Source organism: Bubalus bubalis, chromosome 3, assembly GCF_019923935.1.
Source record: "Bubalus bubalis isolate 160015118507 breed Murrah chromosome 3, NDDB_SH_1, whole genome shotgun sequence".
Lineage (NCBI taxonomy): Eukaryota > Metazoa > Chordata > Mammalia > Artiodactyla > Bovidae > Bubalus > Bubalus bubalis.
In genome coordinates this window covers 17092843-17117700 of record NC_059159.1, presented here as the reverse complement: position 1 = coordinate 17117700, position 24858 = coordinate 17092843, and the positions used below count along the sequence as shown (strand labels likewise).

The following is a 24858-nucleotide window of genomic DNA, read 5'->3' as shown; positions in this document are numbered from 1 at the left end:
GATGGTGACTGCAGCCATGAAATTAAAAGATGCTTACTCCTTGGATGGAAAGTTATGACCAACCTAGACAGCATATTCAAAAGCAGAGACATTACTTTGCCAACAAAGGTCCATCTATTCAAGACTATGGTTTTTCCAGTGGTCATGTATGGATGTGAGAGTTGGACTATAAAGAAAGCTGAGCGCCGAAAAATTGATGGTTTTGAACTGTGGTGTTGGAGAAGACTCTTGAGAGTCCCTTGGACTGCAAGGAGATCCAACCAGTCCATCCTAAAGGAGATCAGTCCTGGGTGTTCATTGGAAGGACTATGTTGAAGCTGAAACTCCAATACTTTGGCCACCTGATGCGGAGAGCTGACTCATTTGAAAAGACCCCGATGCTGGAAAAGATTGAGGGCAGGAGGAGAAAGGGACGACAGAGGATGAGATGGTTGGATGGCATCACCGACTCGATGGACATGGATTTGGGTAAACTCTGGGAGTTGGTGATGGACAGGGAGGCCTGGCGCGCTGCGGTTCATGGGGTCGCAAAGAGTCGGACATGACTGAGCGACTGAACTGAACTGAACTGAAAAGTTGAGAATTGTTTTTTTAAAAAAAAGACTGGCCTGCAGCAGTCATATTTGATTCAGGGGGTTCCTACATCCCTTTGCCTTCGGCCCCTTCCCCTCTCCTGTCTTTGCCTTTAGCCTCTCATCACCTGCACTGTCCCCTTTGTTCCTCTGTCTCCCCCCTCAGCCCTGCCGACACTCTTCTGCCGTTTCCGGACCTCTCCAACTGCCCCCCAAGCCCCCATTGGGTCTGGTGGCGGGGCTGATCCTGTAGGACCAGACACCATGAACAGCTCAACAAGCCCCTTCCCCATCACGGGACTCAATTTACCAGCTACAAAATGACACAGAGAGACTCCAGGACCGTCTGGTTCTTGCTTTCTCTTGTCAGGTGGCCGTGCTTTTCCAAGGGGCCCTAAAAAGGGGGCCTATTTTCGTTTCCTGGTTTAACTCAACTTTGGTGCCGCCACTCTAAAATTTCTTCCTTACCTTCCACCCCAGCACCTCTGGATCACTGCCTGGGAAAACAGAACGGAGGAGATCAGAGAGATTGAGAAAGAGATTGGTTGATTTAGAAGAATAAGAAAGCAGAGCGTGGCCTTAGGACAGCAGCTCTTGGCGCGTTTCCTTTCCTGTCTGCGCGCCTCTCAGATTATAGGGATCTGTGAGAGGGCGGTGACCACAGCTCGTCTGGGTTGTGTACCCACCTAGGGTTATACTTATTTTTGTCTTTCCAGTCTGCTGTCTTTGACGTGCAGCTGTACCATTTGTCAGCTGGTTTATGTGTTCTTTGCCCACTGCTCCCAGAGAAGTCATTCTGCCCTTGGATCTCACAGAGGAAGACGCGAGGCATCGGTGACGGTGGGAAAGGAGGGAGGCAGGGCTGGGCGTACAGACCCTCCGCTGGGATGCCAGGGCCCACCACCTCTCAGCCAGGCCTGGGCTAGAGACCCCTCCTGTCCTGTGACCAACCCCCCCAGGGCTCCCAAGACAGAGGACACAGACCTCATCTATCCACTTAGAATAAAATGTCGGAGCAGGAAAGGAGCTCGGGGTCACTGGGTGACATGCAGGAGGCTGGGAGGAGTGACTAGGTCACAGCTTTGGGGTGTGAGCCCTGGAAAAGTGCTGCTTCCACACCCCAGACCTGTGCTGCTACGATGGGAAACGAGGCCTGATGGTCCTGGCTGGAAAAACTGGCAGTGAGGGTTGCTGAGTGCTCCGTCAGGACACAGGCTTTGAACCCTGGCATCGCCTCTTCCCGGCTGTGTGACCTTGGGTGGGTTACCTCCCGGATTCCTCATCTGTTTACAAGTGACCCAGACAGGTCCCACCCGACGGGACTTGCCTTCTCATGCTCAGCGTCTGTCCTGAGACTCAGAAAAGCTACTTCATTTTACTTTCAGAGAACATCCTCCTCTGGGTTCTATTTTCTGCTTATGTCGAGTAGCCTCTCACAGATGCTCTAGAACTCTGACTTGTCTTTATTTTCCATTGTGCTGGGTGTTCGCTGCGGCACGTGGGCTTCTCTAGTTGTGGCACATGGGCTTTGTTCCCCTGAGGCACGTGGGATCTCAGTTTCTAGTGCAAGTGAAAGTGTTAGCTGCTCAGCAGTGTCTGACTCTCTGGGACCCCGTGGACTGTAGCCCACTGCAGGCTCCACTGGTCCAGGGAATTCTCCAGACGAGAATACGGGAGCAAGGACTTCCCTGGTGGTCCAGTGGCTAAGACTCCAAGCTTGCAATACAGGATACCTGGGTTCAATCCCTGGTCAGGGAACTAGATCCCATATGCTGCAACTAAGACCAGGTACAGCCAAATAAATAAATAAAAAAGAATACTGGAGTGGGCTGCCATTCCCTTCTCAAGGAGATCTTCCCAACCCAGGGACTGAACCAATCAAACCCATGTCCCCTACATTGGAAGGCAGATTCTTTATCCTGGACCACCAGGGAAGTCCCCTGGACTTGTCTTTCTTAATATGACCTGTTGGTACCAAAGCATTCGCAAGGAGCAAGTGGCCCCGCCCAGATGAGTTGGAGAGAGAGCTCTGGTGGCCTCACTGAATCAGGAGGTCCGTGAACCTAAGGCCATTTGCTGTCCTGGAGTTGGCAGGAGGGGCAGGGGTGGGGTGCCTCCCTGTTTAGAGAGGTCTTCCCATGCATTCCACTTTTTATCCCAAAGGAAAATATTGGCACTTGAGATTCATGGTTTATTTTGCATATAATAGTAGCCTGTGTTTTTAAGGATGATTTAATTTATCCTTGTAATTCCTTCAGCTTCTTTTTAGTGTCTCTGACTTTCTCCAGCCTTGCTGGGTGGTGCTGGTGGTAGGGAAGTGGGGGATCATTGGAACCAGAGTGGTGAGACCCACTCACTACCTTGTCATCTGCTCCATGGAGCTGAGGCAGCCTGACTCATAACACGGGCTTATACCACAGATGCTGCCCCCAGTCCCCAGAACAGAGGGACACTGCCTCAAGCCCCAGAATGACCCTTAGTTCTCCTGCTCCTGCCCTGAAACCTCTGGAAGCAGCTGAAGAAAACTCAATGTCAGGGGGCTCCCCTGGCGGTCCGGTGATTAAGAATCTGCCTACCAATGCAGGGGACACCAGTTGGAAGATCCCTGGTCTGGGAAGATCCCACATGCCACAGGGCAACTAAGCCCATGTGCCACAACTACTGAGTCCACACTCTTTTGCCCATGAGCTGCAACTACTGAGCCCATGTGCTGCCCCTACTGGAGCCCCCATGCCCCAGAGCCTGTGCCTCCCAACAGAAGAAGCCACTGCAGTGAGAGCCCTTGGGCTTCAACTAGAGAATAGCCCCCACTTGCCGCAACTAGAGAAAGCCCACTCCTATCAACAAAGACCCCATGCAGCCAAAAATAAAAAATTAATTTAAGAAACAATACTATTTATAAAAACAAACAAACCAAAAACAACATCACTGCAAAAATTCACACTGAGAAAATAGGAGGAGACCAAAATGTACAATGTTAAAAAACTTCACTATAGATATATATATTGAGAGAGAGGAGAATAAGTACTGGAAAAGCCAGAAGCAGGAGTCCATAAACTATGGTCCGCAGGCCAGGTCTGATGTTAGCTAAGGATGGCGTTTACATTTTCAAGGAAAATATTTTGTGACACATGATATTTTATGCAACTCAAATTTCAGTGTCCGGAAATAAACTTTGAGACACAGCCATGCTCATTCATTTATACATCTATTACCAATGTCTGCTTCCCTGCTGCAGAGGTGGGTAGTTGTAACAGAAGGCACGGCCCACAAACTTAAAATATTTACTATCTGGTCCTTCGCGGAAACAAATTGCTGACTCTTAACCTCAAACTAAAGTGGAATACTGTTCTATTGTAGATCCATTTGTTTCAAATCCATAGTGAATGTTCTCAGTCATGTCCAATCCACCAGGCTCCTCTGTCCACAGAATTTTCCATGTAAAGGATACTAGATTGATTGATTTGATTGAAGTCGCTCAGTCGTGTCCTACTCTTTGCAACCCCATGGACTGTAGCCTACCAGGCTCCTCTGTCCATGGGATTTTCCAGGCAGTAGTACTGGAGTGGATTGCCATTTCCTTCTCCAGCGGATCTTCCTGACCCAGGGATCGAACCTGGGTCTCCCGCATTGTAGACAGACGCTTTACCGTCTGAGCCACGAGTGGGGTGCCATTTCCTACTCCAAGGCATCTTCCCGACCCAGGGGTCAAACCTGCGTCTCTTGTGTCTCCTGCATTAGCAGGCAGATTCTTTATCCCTAGCACCACCCTTCAAATCCCATCACAATTTCAAATTATAGGGACTTCCATGGTTGCCCAATGGTTAGGACTCTGCACTTCCATTGCAAGGGGCAGGGGTTCAATCCCTGGTCAGGGAACTAAGATCCTGCATCCTATACAGCGAGGCCAAAAGGTATTTTAAAATAAATAAACAGAAATAAAACTTGAATACTTAAAAAATTTTAGTTATAATGGAAATCAATAGGGAGAGCAGAATCTATTTTCTAGAACTTATTAAATCAAATCAATCACCAGTTAGTAAAATGAGGTGTGGGGGATTCTTTTGAGCAGTGATATTTTACAGACAGAACCCACTCTTGTTGACCAGCTGTTTTAGCCCCTGATGTTGTTCCCTCTGACTGTGTTACCCCCTCCCTCTTTCCCAGCCATCCAAGCCCCCACTCTAGTGTAATTCTGGACTCTGATCTCTCTCTCTGACCCCAACCCAATTTTGAAACCCAGTCTAATGTTGTCTAAAATACACTTCTTGGATCTATCCCTTCTTTCCATGCCCTCTGCCTACACTTTGGTTCCAGCCTCTTTGCTGTTTGCTTGGACCAGTGAGGTCACCTCCCTGCCAACAGTCCTTTCTTACCTGTCCAATTGGCCCTGCCAACCACTGCCCAAGTGACCTTAGAGAGCCTCTTTAATGCTTCCCTGCTCATGCCCGTGAACAAAGTCCACACTGGCCACTTTGCCCACCTCCAGACTCATCCGAGTGAAAAGCAGCCACCACATCACATGTGTCATCCCATCCATTGTGCAGATGGGCAGGGAAAGGACCAGGGCAGCCCCTCTGAGCTGGACATAAGCCAGGGGGGTGGGAATCACCTTGGAAAATAGAGTGGAAGCCCAAAGGGAAAGTGGTTCACTCTGCACAAACACTGCTTCGACTTTCACTGATGCCGAGTTTGCCCGTTAAGTACCATCTCGATACCTTTAAGGTCACTGGGGTCTACTTGGAGTTCATGCTTATGATCAGACCTGTGTTGATTCTGGCTGCCACCTGGTGCATTTTGCCGTCCTCACTTTGTGCAGAGGAATGAGCTGACAGATGGGGACACGAGTGCTTGGGCGGTGGGGAAGCTCAGCAGGAGGGCTGGGGCGGTAGCACTGAATAATCAGAAGACAGCGTTCATCAGGGAGCCCATCTTTTCAGGCGTAACTAGAGTATGGGCTTTGGGACTTAGTGATGTGCAGAGAGTGGTGAGCTACTGCGTGTGTGGGTTCCTAGCTCATACTTCCCAGGCTTTGTGGGAAGAGCGGCTTTCTCCAAAATCCATGATGTTTTTTAAGTTTGTCTTTTTTTTTTTCAATGTGGACCATTTTAAAGAGTTTATTTGTAATTGGAATGTAATTGTTTTATAATATTGTATTGGTTTCTGCTGTACAACATGAATCAGCTTTAAGTATACATATTGATGTGGACCATTTAAAATATGAGCAACCATCTCTTATGTCTCCTGTTTACTGGCAGGCGGGTTCTTTACCACTAGCGCCCCCTGGAGTATTCCCTAAAACCAGCTGCAGGTTGAACAGGGTGACCTGGTTTGGTTGGCCTGGCTCACCTGGGCCAGGGGAAGCATCTCCAGCCAGTTTGGGAGGCCTCGTGCTTCTGGGCTGTCATCACTGTTCCCAGGTGGGGCTCCTGGTGAATCAGCAGACGAGGTGACTCATGGATCAGTCTCAGGGACTAGCAGTTGGCAGTGACCAGGCAGGTTCCGAGACAGACTTCATTAGGAGGCGGTAAGGAAAGTGTTGCTTCCTAGGGTTGGGTGGGAAGCAGTTGTTCACTTCTTGGGTAATGAAATTTGTTCCTCTTAGCACAGGGGTTCTTATGTTTGGGGGCTTTCTAAGGAAAACAGACCATCAGCATATCTCAGGGTAGAGAATATCACCACCAAATCCTAAGCCTTGGGATCTTCCCAGGATAACATCTTGCTCGTCCTTGGGAGGATATCAAAGGCTTGGAGATATTCAGCTTCAGGAGCCTCCCCCAAGAGCTCCTTGAGGGTCAGGGACCTCAGTCAGGATGAAAAGGGACCCCTTCTCTATAGGCTGCTACTGCTGCTAAGTCGCTTCAGTCATGTCTGACTCAGTGTGACCCCATAGACGGCAGCCCACCAGGCTCCCCCGTCCCTGGGATTCTCCAGGCAAGAACACTGGAGCGGGTTGCCATTTCCTTCTCCAATGCATGAAAGTGAAAAGTGAAAGTGAAGTCGCTCAATCGTGTCCGACTCTTAGTGACCCCATGGACTGTAGCCCACCAGGCTCCTCCACCCATGGGATTTTCCAGGCAAGAGTACTGGAGTGGGGTGCCATTGCCTAGTGGCTGCCAAAGTGGGGCCAGGCCTCCCACCCTCTGCCTACACCCAGAAGAGGTCTCACTGACCTCATTCTTAGAACCCTCCTAAGCCATCCCAAGGGCTTCCCTGGTGGCTCAGACAGTAAAGCATCTGCCTGCAGTGCGGGAGACCCGGGTTCGATCCCTGGGTCTGGAGAAGGAAAGGAAATGGCAACCCACTCCAGTATTCTTGCCTGGAAAATCCCATGGATGGAGCCTGGTAGGTTACAGTCCATGGGGTTGCAAAGAGTCGGACACGACTGAGCGACTTCACTTCACTTCAAGCCATCCCAGCTTCTTATCCTACATAATGGAGAGAGAAGGGAGCTCAGACACCCACACCAGCATGTCCTGCCTAGCAGGGAGAGAAATGGAGCTGGGTGTGAATATGCCAGTGGCCAACTGGTATAAGCACATTGTCAGAAGCCTGGCTGTCCCCTCCACCCACGTCAGTCAAGTGTTACGTGGAAGGTCAGCCCCAGGTAGACCCTCCCACCCTGTAGCCCAACATTGTGCAATAGTTTTCAGAGGTGAGAACATTCTGCAACTCATAATACATTTAGACAGTACATGACATCAAGTCCGCCCTCCACACCTTGCCCGTGGCAGACTTTACTCACTGATCACAGAGGCCAGAGCTAGTATAGTGGAGGCAGGAGAAGGGCCCTGCCCTCATCAGCTTGTGTTACCAGCTCGCCCACAGCCACTGAAAAACAGCCGTAGAATTAGATCAGAAATGTGAGAGGGTAACTATTAACAAATTATAACAGAAAACTAGAGATTTAAAGTAAAGAATGCAGGGGTTTCCCTGTCTATCCAGTGGTTACAACTCTGTGCTTCTGCTCTCTGTGCTTCTGCCGTAGGGGGCATGGATTCAATCCCTGGTCAGGGAACTGATATCCCACCAGCTGTGTGACACAGTCAAAAAGTAAAAAATAAAGAATGCAAACAAAATTAGAAGAAAGGTAAGAACAAATGAAAACAAAGAATGGGAAATGGCAGCCCAAACTTTAAAAATAAAAATTAAAGATTAGATTTAGGTTAAAATTATGGAAAATGATAAAAGTTACAATTATAAAAAAGAGTGACTTTTTTTTAAGTCACTTAAAAGATTAGAAAAATGGAAGATAACAGGGAAATACATTTTAAAGGGATTACAAAAGGTTAATGACTCTCTGGGGAACTTTTACAATCTTTCTACAAGTATAAAATTATCTCAAAAAATTAACATAAAAGTGAAACACTAACATGAATCTAGAGTGAAAATTCAAAGTAAAAAAATGAAACAATGTAAGGATTTAAATAAATATATGTACAATAAATCATGCAATAAATATATACAGTAAATGAATAATACAATAAATACATATAAATAAATGTTTATTTAGATGTTTTATTACATGTATTTTAATACATATATGTATTATGTGTCTTTATATGTATATATGTAATAAAATAAACGTAAAATAAATCAAAACAGCTGAGATTTTAAAAGAATTTTTTAAATCTTAAAATTTTAAAGGATTAAAATTATAAAAGTTTAAAGGCAGGAAGTAAAAGCAACTAGAACAGAGGAGTTTCAAATATGATAAATATAAAGCAGAAAATGAATAATATGAGATAATTAGATAATTTAAAAGGAAGATGTCAAAGTAAAAGAAGACTCAAGTTACAGAGATAACAATGTAAAACCTGGAATAATCCACCAAAGTAGCATGAATGAACCAAAGCAAAAGGGCATACTCAAAAATTCAGAAATTCAAGCTTATGAGTTATTTTAAGATAAAGAATAAAATATTCTTAGTAAAGATGAGGGCAGGGCATTGCCTGGCAGTCCAGTGGTTGGGACTCTGAGCTGTCATTGCTGGGGGCCCGGGTTCAATCCCTGGTCTAGATACTAAGATCCGGTAAGCCATGGGGCGAAGAACAAAAAGCCAGTGCAGACAGAGTACGATTAAATGGTAGTTTCTGATCCAGGAATACAGCCATCTCTCCATCTGTCAGGGCCACTTTGCTTTGTTTCATCAGCGTCATGCAGTTTTCTGCACACAGGCCTCTTGCCTCCTAAGTTTATCTGTAGGTATTTTGCTCTTTTTGTTGCAATGGTAAAACGGATTGCTTCCTTAGTTTCTCTTTCTGATCTTTCATTGTTAGTGTATAGGAATGCAAGACTAAGAAGAACAGTACAGGGAACTCTGCTTAATGCACTGTGGTGACCTGAATGGGAAGGAAGATGAAAAGGGTGGGGATAAGTGTATATTTATAACTGATTCACCTTGCTGTATAGTAGTAACTAACACAACATCATAAATCAACTGTATTCCAATAAAAATTGATTTTAAGAAATTGTTTCTGGTGGGCTTTGTTGAGCTGAAGCTGAGTCTAGGCTAGGGCTCTTGGGGGAGGACATGCATTGGTGCTCATTAGCCCCAAATTCACACGGCGCCCTGTTAAGGACTTAGCCCAGCCCTCGGAATGCACACATAAGGTTTCTGAAGGGATCCATTGAGGTGAGTGGAAGCCCCACTCTGACCCCTAGTGGGGCCACCTGGCTCAGAGCTGGGGCGTCAGAACACTTGGGTGTGATTGAGCAATCACATTGTTTCTCTGCACCTCCTTTTCCTTACTGGCACTGCCCAGCCAATGCCTTCCCTCTCTGTAAAAAACAAAAACAGAAAACCATCAAAGTACTGGTCAGCAGCATTTAATCTATCATGAAGTAGAAAGAGCGTTGGGCATAGAAACAAATTAGGCCCCTCGAACCTGCCCAGCTGGTGGTTTTGGATATGAACTGATGTGATGTTGGTGAATGAAAAGTGCACACATGCATGTTAATAATGCTTCAGCAGAGATACCCCTCCACAGATGAGGTTGGGTACTCTACTTGTTGGAGAAGGGAAATGAGAGGCAGAAATCTACCTTCCATGAAGTGGGGAGGGGCACTTCTGTCTCCCTGTCCCCCCTCCCCTCGCCCCAGCACTTAGCCTGAGCACAGCATCCAGCTCTCACTTCCCATCTTCTTTCCCCAGGTGGGCCTTGAACCAGGATGGCTGAGCCCCGTCAGGAATTCGATGTGATGGAAGATCATGCTCAGGGGGACTACACCCTGCAAGACCACGAGGGTGACATGGACCCCGGCCTGAAAGGTTAGTGCACAGCTCTGCCTACGGGGCCAGGCACCCTGGGGATCACAGCCAGCCCTACTGCTGGCAGGAAGGGTTTGCATCCTGATTTTTAAAGGAGTTTTAAATTCTATATTATTTTAGATTATCCATAGATTTGAAACCTCATTCATTTGAATGAGCCAACAGAACTCAAAATGTGAGGCTATTTGAAAATCTGCCTTTGCAAAGGAGAGTTTGCCACAATGCATAGATGTATTGTGACAAAGACTGCAGGGGGCTTGTCCGTCTAATTAATACAAGGGCAATCTGTTGAGTCTTTAGCCACATCCATGAACCTATAAATCAGCAGAATTCATTAGCATGCAAAATACGTAACTTTAGGGCCTTCCCTGGTGGTCCAGTGGCTAAAACTCCTTGCTCCCAGTGCAGAGGGCCTGAGTTCGATCCCTGGTCAGGGAACTAGATCCCACATGCACAACTAAGACCTGGCACAGCCAAATAAATAAATAAACATAAATAAATATATATTTTAAAATGCATGACTTTATACATTATTTTTTTTTATCTTCTTTAATAGGCGTGTAAGGTCCCTATTTGGCCAGAGTTGATTAGTTCTGGGTTTCCTATAGTTGAACCTATAGTACTAAACTGGATCAACTTCTAAGTATTCTATAATATAGCCTTTTGGCTAAATTGGCTTGGCCTCTTCTCTGCCTCTCATCCCCACCTAGTTCGGGGAGCCCCGTGGGGCACACAGAGCCCTCTTTCCAGCTCCGAATGCCAATCCCCATGTTGGTGCCAGGAGCAGCAGGCTGGCCCACGGAGCACTGGGTTGTGCTGTAAGGAACCCTTCTCCCCACAGTGTCCCTGGTGGCCAGTGCTCCCTGGAGCAGCCCTCAGAGCAGAGTAAGAGAGACTAGGTCCCTGTCCTCCACACCCATTTCTAAGGAGACAAAATGGCTGTCTATTTTTCTCTTTAAATGCTGCAAGTAATAAAAACACTTTGCAGCCTGGGTGTGGGGTGGCGGATGGAAGTGGTGGAGTTCCAAGGTGGGAGGGAACCTCTTCCAGGTACATCCCTCGGAGAAGGGTCCCTGGAAGAGGCAGGGTCACCAGGAGGAGCCCTGGGTTGGGGAAGCATGCAGAGGCATCATTCCCACCTTGGAGATGTTTCAGGACTCACTGGGGACCCTTGTTTCAAAGGCTAACTTCTCTGTACCTGTTTAGGCAGAGAACACACTGGAGGCAGAGCTTGGGAATCAGACAAAAGGGCTCCAAGTTAGGGGAGGTGAGGGAAGGCATGGACTGTCCTGGGAGCTCAGAGGCTGCCCTCTGGCCTTCTTGGGAGCCCCCAGCCTGAAGCTCTGGGTGAGGGGTGTACCAGGGTGGGCGGGGGGGAGGAATGCCTGCTCCACCTAGCGGTCCCAATTGGCCCAAACCTCTCTTCCCGGTGTCAGGAACCAAATGGTGGCAAGAATTACTTTCTGACCTCTCCCTGGCCGAAGCCTGACTCAGGCCAGAGCTGCTACTTTTCAGCTCCCCGTGGAGGGTTGGGGGCAGCTGGGCCCTGGGATCTCCCTCAGCTGAGGACCTGAGCCCACTGTCTCTTCTGCCTCATTAGCAGTATTGCTGCTTTCACTTTCAAGTGTCCTGATTTGGGTGGTAAAGAATATAATTACTTACGGGGCTTCCTGGGTGGCTCAGTGGTAAAGAATCTGCCTGCCAGTGCAGGAGACACGGGTTCGATCCCTGGGTCAGGAAGATCCCCTGGAGGAGGAAATGGCAACCCACTCCAGTATTCTTGCCTGGGAAATGCCACGGACAGAGGAGCCTAGACACGGGTTCGATCCCTGGGTCAGGAAGATCCCCTGGAGGAGGAAATGGCAACCCACTCCAGTATTCTCGCCTGGGAAATGCCACGGACAGAGGAGCCTGACGGGCTGCAGTCGATCACAACTGAGCACAAGCATGAGCGCCCTGCGTATAATGGGGCTTGCTTAAAAGGACGATGCAGGCTTTTTGTAGAGCTCTAAACAGCTGGCAAAGGGCTTCGGCCAACAACGTCTCAGGCACTGCTCACAGTAACCAGTGAGGATGGAGGTTACCCTCCCTAGTTTACAGATGACAGTTTCCTCTCTGAGGTCACGGGGCCAGTATAGCCTTCCACTCTACGTCAGCTGTTTCTGCCTCTGGTCACTCTCAGCCAAGTCCCCCTGGAACTTCAGTTCCTGAAGTCTTCACGTGTGCTAAGTCGCCTTCAGTTGTGTCCAATTCTTTGCGATCCCATGGACTGTAGTCCACCAGGTTCCTCTATCCATGGAGTTCTCCAGGCAAGAATACAGGAGTGGGTTACCATTTCCTTCTCCAGGGAATCTTCCTGACCCAAGGACTCAACTTGTGTCTCTTACATCTCCTGCATCGGCAGGCGGGTTCTTTACCACTATCGTGGGAGAGCATCCAACTTAGGATCCTAACATACTGAATTCTGCCCCAGGTGAATTAATTGTGCCAGTGAAAAATGATGCTCTGTTTAGGGTGACCTGGTTTAATAAGTTTAAAAATATGTATCATGTTGAAACAAATGTACCATAATAATGTAGGATGTTAATAACTAGGGAAACTGGCAATGGGGTATCCTCTGTTCTCTCTTTGCAATTTTTCTGTAAATCTAATAATTCAATTTATAAAGTAAGAACAAGTTTACCAAGTTATTTTGTGCCTTAGAGGTGCTTAAAGTACAGTTGCTGAAATTCCTCAGTTCTTTTAACATAAAATGTCATTGGAAGTTCTGTGCTAAAACAGATATATGTGTAAATATATAATATATACATGCAGATTTTAAGTTGCTAACCTTTTTGTCACTGCTGTGAAAGTGTTTGAAGATAGTCTAAACAAACTTCCTCAAACAATATACTTGCCAAGAAAGCAAGTGATACCTAAGAGATTTTCAGAGTTCTCCTCAAATTTGGTCTTGCTACTAAGGATTTAGAAGGAATTATTTTTATATGGAGAGTGAAAGGTGTGACTTGACAGAAGGTGTCACTTTACAAGCAACATTTCAGATAGGTGACAGAGACTTTTTTGAATAATGACAAGAAACCACATGTAAAATACTAGAACAGAGAGCATCTGAGTAGATGCTAAAAGTTGGAATAGGATTAGTTGGAGCCAAAGAGAGCTGCAAAGTGGGTGAAAGTTGGTTAACTGATAAAACAGTGCACCCGCGTGAATTAAAAGGTGTTAATGAGTTAACTTGTTAGACCTTCCAACTAAGACAGTCAGAAGAGGCCTCTTCCACCTTTCCTCCCACCATCCAAAAAATTCAACATGGATAATGCGGATGATCACAGTGGCAGGCTGGGGATGGACTGGGGGAGGGGCGTTTGGGGGGCAAGTGCTTGAGGCACCGTCACACCTGTAGGCTCCTGTGCTTTGGCAGTTGAGGCTGGTGGGTAATAAGACCCAGCAGACAACACCAAAACTGCCATGAGATACCACTTCATATTTACGAAGATGGCTATAATTAAAAAAATGGAAAATGCCAAGTGTTGGTGAGGATGTGGAGAAATTGGACCCCTTGTATATTGCAGGCGGGAGTGTAAATGATGCAGCAGCTGCAGCAAACAGTTGGGTGGTTTTCTAAAAAATTGCACGTAGAACTACCACACGATCCAGCGATTTCACTCCTAAGGATATGTGCAAAAGGATCGAAACGAGGAACTAGAACAGATATTTGTACACCATTGTTCATAGCAGCATTATTCAAAATAGCCAAAAGGCTGGAACAATCCAAGTGTCCATCAACAGATGAACGGATAAACAAAAGATGGTATATACATATGTTGAAATGTTATTCAACCAGGAAAAGAAATGACACTGTGATAGATGCTACATGAACGGATCCTGAGAATATTATGCTTTGTGAAATAAGCCAAATATAAAAGGACAAATGTTGAGGCAAATTCATAGAGACAGAAAGTAGATAGAGGCTGCCAGGGGTTCGGAGGGAGGGAGAGAGAGTTATTGCTTAATAGGTACAGAGTTTTGTTGGGGAAGATGAAAAAGTTTTAGATATAGATAGTGGTGATGGTTACACAGCATGGTGAATGTATTTAATGCCACTGAATTGTGGCTAAACTGATAGATGTGAAGTTGTGATTTTATACCAATAAAAGAATCTCAGCTCACACACAGACACAAAAAGGCCCAGCAGACAGTCTGCACGATGGTTCCTCACCATGTGTCCAAAGCCTGTTTGAGGGAGTTGGCAGGTTTTCCCAAGCTTCAGGACCGGAAGCTTCTTTAGAATCAGTCCTTCTTTGGCTGGATCAGTGCAGCCAGGGTGGGTGTCCAGGGATGGCGTTCCAGCAGAGGGTTCAAGGAGTCTGACCCCAAAGTGTGCTGGAACACCACTTGCCTCTTTTCACCTCTGGGGTCTGCCTTGTGCAGACAGGTTCCCTGTCCGCTACTCCAGGGCTCCCTAACCCCACCCCACCCCCTCCCCTGCCAGGCAGCGTGGCTTTTGCTGAGTCCATCCGAGGTCCCCTGGCTTTGGAGTCTGGATGGGCAGTTTTCCCGTAAATAGTGATGACTGACATTTCAGGTATGACAAGGTTTGTTGGGCAGGACTGGGAGACGCAGCCCAGTGTCCGGTTAGAAGTAGGTCCCATGTCTGCCCTGAGCTAATTTCTCTGCAGAGGAAGCAGTTCGATTTCTGAGTGTTTTCCCAGGCGTTTATTTGTCATGAATTCATGGCCATGATCTCCCGTGAACCTCTCCAGTAAGGAAAGACAAAGCCCCAAGTTTACTTGTGGCTTAGCTCTCTGGTGTCTGCTGCCCATTTGTCAATATCAGAGCCTTTATCTCAGTTGGAATCACAAGCTAATTAAAAGGCAATTTCTCTTCTTGCCCCAGAACAGGTAAACGTCACGTGCCTCTTTCCTGATGACCCTGGTGTGGGGGCCCAGTTGTGGGGTGGGGGTGGGGTTGGTCCCCTTCTTGGTATTATCACGAGACCACAGTCCATCCATCTTGGGTCTATACTGGGTGATTTTGGCTCCAAAAGACACTGCCCCCCAGTTCCTCTGAAGTTGAAATTGGGGCGGAGGGAGGCAGCCATTCTGAGGGGTTCATTGTGTATGTTCCAGAGTCTCCCCTGCAGACCCCGGCCGATGATGGATCTGAGGAACCAGGCTCTGAAACCTCTGATGCTAAGAGCACTCCGACGGCGGAAGGTGGGGCCCCCCTTCTCTCACGGCTTCATTCAAACAGCTCCTTCCATGCTCCAACCTGTGCTTAGCCATGCTTTGAGCTCATACATGCCAGCTCATACATGCCACCCTTCCTGGCTGCACTTGCTGCTGCCCTGGCTGAGAGATATGCCCGCTCAGTGCTTTGCGGATGGGGCTTGGGCCCCAAGCGTTGTGGGAGCCATGCTCTGTCTTCATGCCTTGCTCGCTAGTGCCAGGGATGGGCAGCTTTGTCATGTGTGAGCTTCGAGACAGCCACACTTGAACAGGCTGGGATTGTGGCAGAGCAGGGCCTGATCTCAGCTCCACAAAGCCCCTGCTGCTTGTCCATTGTCCTCTCCACACTTCTCCCATGAGCCACCAGGTCCCGGAGCAGTGGTTTGGTTCAGGAAAGTGTAGGTCAGTGCACATCTCCAAGCTCACACTTTGGGACTGCTCTTGGTTTAGTATCCTTCATTTCTTGAGCTGGGCCTGGGCCTCTGGACTTTGGCCATGGTGTTAGCTCCAGCCCATCTTTTCTAACCTGTCTTCAGTAGACATTTGGTATCTAGGTTATTATTATAAACCTTCTGATGTATTTCCTGAGGTGTTCCTTGGACCATCTTCTCTTGCTTCCCGTCCATATTAGTCAAGACTATGTTTGAGGAACTTCCCTGGTGGTCCAGTTGTAAAAATTCTGCCTGCCAATGCAGGGAACATGGGTTCGATCTCTGGTCCAGGAAGATCCCGTGCAGGACAACTAAGCCTGTGTGCCACAAGTACTGAAGCCTCCACGCTTCAGGGCCCATGAGCCGCAACAAGAGAAGCTACCATAATGAGAAGCCCGTGCACTGCAATTAGAGAGTAGCCCTGGCTCACAGCAACTAGAAAAAGCCCTCGTGCATCAAGGAAGACCCAGCACAGCCAAAGAAAAAAAAGACTGTTTGATCACAGGTAACAGAAAGCCCAACTCACTGTGGCATATATATGAAGGGGTTTATTTGTCTCACAGAATAAAACATCTGGACTCAAGTAGCAGCTCCTCAGTGTCACCAGCGCTCTCTGTCTTTATCTTCTGCCATCTTTAATGGCTGGATTATTGCCTCACAGTTACAGAATGACTGCTGCACCTCCAGGCATCACATCTACCTTCAAAGCAAGAAGAAAGTAGCAAAGCAAAGTGACTGAAAGAGCCCGTAAACCAAACATGTTCCCTTTTTATTAGGAAAGAAAGAGTTTTTCTACATGCCCCACCTGACCAACTTCCATTTATGTCTCATTGGCAGGAACTGGGTTTTCTGATGCCCTCTGGCTGTAAGGGAGGCTAAAACATTGAGTATTGTGCCTTTCAGCTTCCTTCGTAGGAAAAATCAAGGGAGAGGGGCATTGAGAATGGCTTTTGAGTAACTAGTCTGCAGAGTATGCCCCTCCATCTCTCCATCCTCCCCAAGGTTCTAGTCGCAGCACTTCCCTGGGCCCTGCCCATGACTTTGGTGAGAACCTGGCCCCAGCATGTCCCCAGATGTCCACCTTTAGATGAATTCAGAAAGTGGCTGTCAAGTTCCTTGCCAGTTGATGGTATAAGGATATAGTGGATGTGGCCCTTCCCCTTCTTCCCCTCCCCGCCACCTCCAAGGTTCTCAGCCTCCTAGTGAAGAGAAAACCAGACCAAATGCTCTTTGCTCTCCTTCTTAGAGCCAGTGATGCAAGACATAGCCTGCTGATCCTGTTCAGACAGTTTTACAGGTTGCCTAGTGCCCTGAGAAAGTCCTGAAGCACTCATGCCAGATTTTAGGCCAGCCTTCCAAATCTACTTTATTCTGGAAGAATCTACCTACCACGTCTTGCTACATTCTGGATCCTATCCGTGTGAGGATCCCAAGAGCTTTAACTCTCATGGCTTGGGGAATGGCGGGGAGCTGCTGGGGTGGAGCTCTGCCAGGCTGCTCCCGAGACAACCACAACAAAAAGGACTCCAATTGACGAACCTGACTCAGGCTCTTGGAAAGCATTTAAAGCTGACACCTCCTCCTGTTTGCCCAGAATGGTTTGGTAGTATGCCAATGCATTTGCTCAGGGAGGAATGCCGATCTGGAAGCATTCACCTTGATGAGAGACTGACAGCAACTCCTCGTGGTGAATCTTTCCCTCTTTACTCTGAAGGTGGATCCATCTGTAGGCCTGTTGTCAAGCACCTGACCTCAGACAGAGGCGGCCTGTTCATTGCCACCCAGGGGGGTCTGTGCTTTATAACCAAGGGTCATGGGCTCCAGGAGACAGGGGAATTAATGTTGTTGTTCAGTTGTTCAGACATGTCTGACTCTCTGAGACCCCACGGACTGCAGCACGCCAGGCTTCCCTGTCCTTCATTTCCTAGAGCTTGTTCAGACTCATGTCCATTGAGTCGGTGATGCCATCCAACCATCTCATCCTTCTCCTCCTGCCTTCAATCTTTCCCAGCATCAGAGTCTTTTCTAATGAGTCGACTCTTTGCATCAGGTGGACAAAATATTGGAGCTTCAGTTTCAGCATAAGTCTTTCCAATGAATATTCAGGGTTGATTTCCTTTAGGATTGACTGGTTTGATCTCCTTGCTGTCCAAAGGACTCTCAAGAGTCTTCTCCAACACCAACAGTTCAAAAGCATCAGTTCATCGGTGCTCAGCCTTCTTTATGGTCCAACTCTCACATCCATACTTGACTACTGGGGGATTAGAACTGGAAGAAAACTTGGAGGTCAAGGCACCTCCCATTTTGCAGATGAGGAAACTGAGACCCTAAGAGGACAAAGGACTTGCCCAAAGCTGGACTCCCAGCAGAACTGTAGCCTCCAGCCCTGACTGCAGAATTTGCCTTCTCCTGTTCTGCACTGCTATAAGGCTCAAACATCTGTGACCAGTCACCTGATTTTCAACGTTTCTTCCTTAAAAATACTGGCGACCATCCCCACAAGTCCCTTTCACTGCAGTGTTTAGAGGGGGGCTGTTCTGGCTTTCCTGGTAGAGGGTCTGGTTGTCTCTTAAGCGGTTGCCTCTTGGACAGAGTATTCATGTTTTCCTGGGGAGATTTCAAGCGGGAGCACGCCTCTGAGCCCTGCTGTGGGGTTGCTTTTTTGCATGCGGCTGAGTCCCCTTCCTGCCTCCCCATTCCTGCACCTTTGCATCCCCAAAGAGCGCAAGGTGAGGGGCGTGGCATGGCCCATCCCAGCCCCTAAGGTGGTTTCCACTCTTGGTGGTTTCCAGATGCGACAGCACCCTTAGTGGATGAGGGAGCCCCCGGTGAGCAGGCGGCCGCTCAGGCCCCCACGGAGATCCCAGAAGGAACCGCAGGTGAGGGTGGCTCCTGGGGCTGGGTGCCGGGCTCCCCAGCTGTAGGATGGGAGTGCATGGGGTTCTGCCTGTCTCCAAATGAGGTGGGAATGCGGGTGGATGCCAGCCTCCCGAAATCTCGGGTTGTTCTGAGCTTGATGCCCTGTTGCCTCCATCGCTGCCTGCCTGTCTCCTGGAGGGTAGAGAACCTTCTGGATTCCTTCCAGCCTCTCCTTTCCTTGTCTTAGCTCCAGAGAGTTCTTGCAGGCAGGCTGGCGGCCAAGGTCAGTCCACGGTCCTGCTGGGACTCTGCCCAGCGACAGGGTCACTTCCTAGGGGGTAAATAGCTCCCTGAGGGGAGCACCTGAGTGTGGCACAGCATCCGGATGACCCACCCACATCTTGGAGGATCGTAACTGGATAACCCCCCAGGAACTCAGTGATGCACTCTAGCATCCAATTTTAGGACGATCTTTTCAAACGTATCAGCATAGAACAGACGTGATGAGACTGTCCTGTCAACATTGATGATGCGGAGCAGCCCAGACGGGGCACTGACCAGAAATAGCACTGAACTCGGGACCGCCAGAGTCACCGTGAGCTGCCCGGGCCCTTAGGAAACAGCGAGCAGAGCCCGGAGCTCTGGCTGTCACTTCCTTCACATCCACCTCCCTGGGCTAGGCATGACTGCAGCCACTGGCTTGGCAATGGGGACGGTGCTCAGCAAGAAATGCAGGACGAGCTCTGGATGGTGTTTCAGCAGCAGTGGAGAGTGGGGAAATGTCCCCGGCAGGAGTTCTTTTCCTTCCTGAAGGCGGGGCTCAATGGCAGCTGTTTGGGAAGTCTGCAGCCTTGTCCCCAGCCATGTGGGTTAAGGATGCCGTGCAGGGGCCAAGCAGCGCCACCCGCTCCTCCGAGTAGTCTCCGCTCCGCAAGCTGCTCTCCAGAGATGAATGGAGGGAGATGTTCTGGATACTGACAGGCCTCGTCCTAGACAGTGAAGGTCGTTTGAAGGCCATGGAACCAACGACTCGTGGGATGAGATCACGGGTAGCTTGACTTTTGTCTCTCACTGTCACTTTATAACTTTTCAGTGGGCGAAGCTCTTCTTCCGCCTGGGACAAAAACTCTAGGGAACTCTTGACTTTCCATCATTTCTGGAATATCAAGTGTTTTAGTCTCCACCAACACACAACCCAGTCTGCAAATGCTGATAAGAATGTGCAGTCTGGGACTTCCCTGGTGATCCAGTGGCTAAGAAACCCCCCTGCCAGTGCAGGGGACACAGTTCGACCCTTGGTCTGAGAAGATTCCCACGTGCCTTGGAGCAACTAAGCCCATGCCCTGAGCCTGTGCTCTAGAGCTGCAACTACTGAGCCCGTGCTCTGCAGCAAGAGAAGCCGCCACAGTGAGAAGCCCAAGCACCACAATTAGAGAGTAGCCCCCTGCCCCTCACCACAACTAGAGAAAACCTGCATACAGCAACGAAGACCCAGAGCAGCCAAAAAATAATCAATGAGTTTTTAAAAAAGGAATGTCCAGTCAGGGTAACACTCAAAGCTGCAGGTCCTCCTCTCTGGGACTGGAGAGGGGCGAGAACCAGGAGGGGGCGGGGAAGTTATTCCTGCATTGGGGCTGCTATGAGCTGGCTCCTTGCAGTTTCTGCAGGTGTTGCAAGTTGAGTCTTTCCCTCTGGGGTTTTTGGAATTCTTCCAGATACCCGCCTCCCCCACCATCCCCATCGTCCTCCTGAAGTTCCCTCCCTCTGTTCTCGATTCCAGCAGACATTCCTCTCTCTTGGGTCCCTTGGGGTCTGAAGATCTGTCTCATCTCTCCTCTGCCAAGGTTGGCTTGCTCACATTGGTGGCCCTGCGGGACATGGCCTGAGGCGCCCCTTCCACTATGGCTGCCCTGTGCCCACCACAGGTCCACGGGGGACATGGGCGTTCCTTGCCTGAACAAACCACGCATATGCAGACAGCCCCCGGGCTTTGCTCTCCCACCAAGGCAGGGCCAGCCTGCCTGTCTTTGAGTTTCCCCAAGTGGAGTTCTGACAGCCCTCCACCACGTCCCTAACCCTAGGGGACACACACCACCTGTCTCCACCTGGTGCCTTGAAACCCTTTCAGTGGGACTGAGGTGGGAGGTGGACAGGTAGCCACCACCCCACCCGCCCTAAGCTGCTCTCTCTAAAGAAATCCTCCTTTAAAATTCTCTCCCCCTCCACCCTTTTACATCCTGAATGAAGTGGGAGGTTTTAGAGTTGAGGGGACATTTTTTCTGCTGGTGGCTTTAACAATATGTACCTTAGTTTCGGGCCTCCCTGTTGGCTCAGATGGTAAGGAATATGCCTGCAATGTGGGAGACCCGGGTTCAGTCCCTGGGTTGGGAAGATCCCCAGGAGAAGGGAATGGTAACCCACTGCAGTATTCTTGCCTGGAGAATTCCATGGACAGAAGAGCCTGGTGGGTTACAGTCTATGGGGTCGCAAAGAGTCAGACACGACCGAGTGACTAACATGCCTTAGTCGAGCACCTCACTTGGGCACGTGTCTTTGTTGTCTCTTGGTTCTCCTGTGAAACTTCCCATTTGAGGTCCATTTGGGAGTGCAGTGCGGCCATCCCCCTGCAGGTGTCCCTGCCTTGTAGGGTGAGCATGGAGCTGTTTTGGGGCTCCAGGGAGGCAGAGAAGCCATATAGGCTGGTGATGGTCCAACCACTGGTTCACACCCTCCCTCTCTCTAGCTTCTCTGAGCATCTCTCTTGCTGGGATCAAGGGGTGTCAGAGATACCAGCAGCCTGCACTTTCTAATTTGCATCAGGACCAGGGTATCACGACATCGCATTGGTGTGTGAAAGCGATGGGCTTCCCAGAGCCACAGCAGTGACGTCATCGGCACGCCGCCTGGTGTCCTGTCTTAGGGACTCCATGCTGTGTAGCTGGTTTGGTGATTTGCTGTCTCCCTGGGCCTTTCTTCTGTGACCTTGTCAGAAACTCAGACCAAACCTACGTTCAGAGCAGTGCTTCCCTGACAGACATCTTTTGTCAAGTGACATGGAGCTATCACTGTTAGACCTCACGGGCTGTACAGCATCAGCGTGCAGGGCATGCAGAGGTGTTTCTGCCTAGGAACTGCCAATGGGGAAGCTGCCCGAGCCCATTGCCCGCCCCCTGCCCCTCGCCACAGTGGCCCCGGGCAGGCCAGTGGGCGGGGTGTCTTATCAGGCTGTCATACATCTGTCCAGTGACCCAGAGAGTCTTTCCTTTGCCTCCTCCATGTTCTCTGTGGTGGGCCTGCATGGCAAGAGGTGCTAACTTGGCATTTCTGATTTAGTTGTACAGACTGAGTCATCGCAGGTCTGGGAGGAAAAAACTGGTGGCCCAGCCAGACACTGGTGGGCATTTCTCAGGCTGGTGGCCTCCCTGTCCCTGTCCATCAGGGCATGTTGGCCCTCCTGGGGTGTGGGCTCACACCCATGTCAGTGTGTGGCCAACTTGCCTTAGAGGGTCTTTCTTCTGGACGCTCATACCCTTTGTCCTGCAGTGATCTCGCCATTTCTTCAAGATGCAGAAATTGGCGTTGTATGAAAGCTTACCGACTTTGGTACCATTGATGACGTGATCAGGAGTTTGTCTCAGTCTTTTTTTTTGTTCGGGAGGGACAGTGGGCTCCCTAAGTGGGAGCCCAAGATACCCCCAAAACTGCTCACTGACACTACCACCCCCCTTCAATCAGATGGCACCTGTTCTTAGCAGGCAGTGGAAGGGGTTTGCCCAGTAGTTTCGAGGAAAGAAACTGAACATCTAGGGGGCTCCTACCATGTACCAGACACTGCTCAACGCGTGCACACAGTTTCGTATGAACCCTCTCCGCTCTCCTACAAGACAGGCTGGTGTTATCACTTTGGGGTTCTACAGTTGGAAACTAAAGCTCAGAGAGGCTAAGTATGGCGGCACCTGAGCTTGAACCCCAGCCAGACTCCACGGCCCACACACCTAGTCCTTCCTGCACCTTCGGCTCCCCCAGGAGCGCTGGCGGGGCTGGGAGGGCGGCCTCCACCAGGACACAGCTCCACAGCAGTGGCTGAGCAACAGAGTGCTTCTCCGCCCTCCCTGTCCTGTGTCTTTGTCGAGCGGGGACTGAGGACCCAGGGCCCACTGTGGGGAAGGCCTTTCCTACTGGACTGTGTTGCCTGAAAGTGTGTGGGCGTTGGGGAGGGGGGCGCTGTTTAGTGGACTGTTTTCATCCACATCCCCAGCAGTCACATTTGCACAAAAGAGCCAGAGGTACAGCACTTCAGAAACCTGTTGGGAGGGGCAGGGAGCTCTGTTTCTAGCAAACAATAACTGTGTCTGCTTTTTATCCTCTTCATTTGCTGACACACAAACCAGCTGAAGAAGCAGGCATTGGCGACACGTCCAACCTGGAAGACCAAGCTGCCGGACACGTGACCCAAGGTCAGTGGGCTGGTATTGCCTGCCACACATCACATGGGGGGTTGGGAAGAGGGGGTGGCAACACTCAGATGGACCGTACCCTGAGAAGAGATTTTGGACCTGGGCCTGAATTCCAGGGTCCAGATCTTTAGGAGCTGGTTTTTCACTGAAGGTGGGCTATTCAGGTAGAGGAAGAGCTTTAGCTCTCTAGTCAATTCTGAGTCCTTCCCAGTGTGTTTGTTGTTCTGAAAGCAGCTGGCCTCGCCCAGCTTGGGAACTCGAGCATCAGTGACCAACAGAAACACAAATGTGTCTGATGAGTGATTCTCCCCGTGGGTGGCCCTCTGGCCCATCCCGGGAGCAAAGCCTCAATTCTGTCGCCACCAAACTATTTCTTCTGTGCAGCCTTCAGATTTTATTGTGATTTTCTTCTCAGGGACCAAAATTACCGTGCTCAAGAAAAACAGCTTCGTATGATCACTGAGCATAAAGGTTTTTAAGAACTTAAATTGTAAATTCTAGAGATTCCTTATCTTTGGAAATGGAGACCTCCAGTACAACCCAGCTGAGTTTTGTTTTCTGTCATTGGCTGCATAAATGAACTTGAGAGTCTGCTGTATAATGTGGAAGCTTTTAGACTGTAAGAGAGCCGGGAAGTCGCTGGTCTTTTCCCCACAAAGTGGTTTGGGATTTGTTCAGTGTTTAGCGCTGCCGCTGAGCCATCTGGCTTTAGGGAGACTCTGGGCCTGAAGAAGCGTCTCCTTGAGGGTGCTTTGAAGCCTAACGACACATTTCTGTGACTCCCGGGGTTCCCTGCCCCATAGCGTGCTAGTGTTTCTCATCTCACACAGCGTGGAAAGACGTGTTTTCATTCTTAGGCTTACAAAGAGCTTCAGAAAAATAGTAGAAGCGATAATCATTATCAACGGGGAATCTCAGTCTATGTGTTAAATAGAATCTTGCCTCCTGTTTCTTTTAGGTCATTATTTCTAGCTTTTAGGTAAAATGAGAGGTTTTTATAACCTCTGGAAATGACCATCTATTTCCATAAAAAGAAGTGAGTTTGAGTTTTTCTTACAAATTTTTATTGTAGGCTATGTCTCCATGTCCCTGAAACATATTCCGTGGAACAAAAAGATCAGGCCAACAGCTTTCCTAGAAACCTTATTTTGGGGCTAACTGAATTTTTAACTTTCCCAGCACTGGCTTAGTATCATAGAACTATATAGACGAACAGCAGGGAGCATCTGCAATGCGACGCTGGCACCAAATCTGCACACATGTGGAGGTTTCTACCTCTGTGCTGCCCAGGCCAGTGTTTAATGTCTCATCTGGAGCTGCTGATCCAAATGGCCAAGCCCGGCTCCCTCCAGTGGGGCCTTGGGAAATCCAGACACCCTGGCTATCCACAAACATGTTTCACAGCCACAGACCTGCAGTCTGTTTTGTGCTAAAGCAATCAGATTTGGGAAGAACCATGTACACAGAAGCACAGCTCTTCTCTCTTCCTTGTTTTCCTGCGGCAGAAGGAAAATCTCTGGCAGCCTGTGTCCATGAAGGACTAAGAGAGCAAAGATGCTTCAGGATGGAGCTGCGAGGGGCCGAGAGGAGCAGGGTGTGGGGAGGGCCCTGCCCACCACACCCTGCTCACGGCAGGAGTGGACCTTTCGTCCGGGAGTGTCACCAGGACCAGGCCTCCCAGGGAGTGTGGGGACGCAATTCATCTGCACTCCTGAGGCCACCCAACTGTGTTTCTCCAAATATTGCTTACCTTGGACCCACCCCCAGTGATTACTACCTTTAGTCTTGGCTTGAAAAATACTGCATATTTTTCATGATATCCATAAGATAGTATGAAAAAACCCAAATGAACTTTTTGGCCAACTCAGTAGTTACTGAGCACTTTTCAGTCTTCTGGAAGCTGAATAGAATGTTCTCCCAGCCCAGCTCCTTCCTCCAGGAGAGTAATAGCATGATGGCAGGTTCCTCACACACACACACACACACACACACACACACACACACACACACGCTGTACTATCCTATATCGATAACTTTTCAGGG

General features: G+C 49.1%; 1 protein-coding gene across 12 annotated transcripts in view; it reads left to right on the top strand.

The window, feature by feature from the left end:
• The window catches only part of MAPT (microtubule associated protein tau), a 122860-nt gene that overhangs the window by 59166 nt on the left and 38836 nt on the right, over positions 1-24858 (top strand). For 9 of the 12 annotated variants that reach the window (XM_044938857.1, XM_044938855.1, XM_044938856.1 and 6 more), the window contains exons 2-4: positions 9727-9843; positions 14970-15056; positions 22750-22815. In XM_044938857.1, coding sequence (XP_044794792.1) covers positions 9744-9843; positions 14970-15056; positions 22750-22815 — 253 coding nt within the window. In that variant the 5' untranslated portion in view covers positions 9727-9743. Of the gene's footprint in view, positions 1-9726; positions 9844-14969; positions 15057-18291; positions 18379-22749; positions 22816-24858 lie in introns of all 12 variants that reach the window. The other 3 variants (XM_044938858.1, XM_044938860.1, XM_006060687.3) reach the window with 1 other exon arrangement.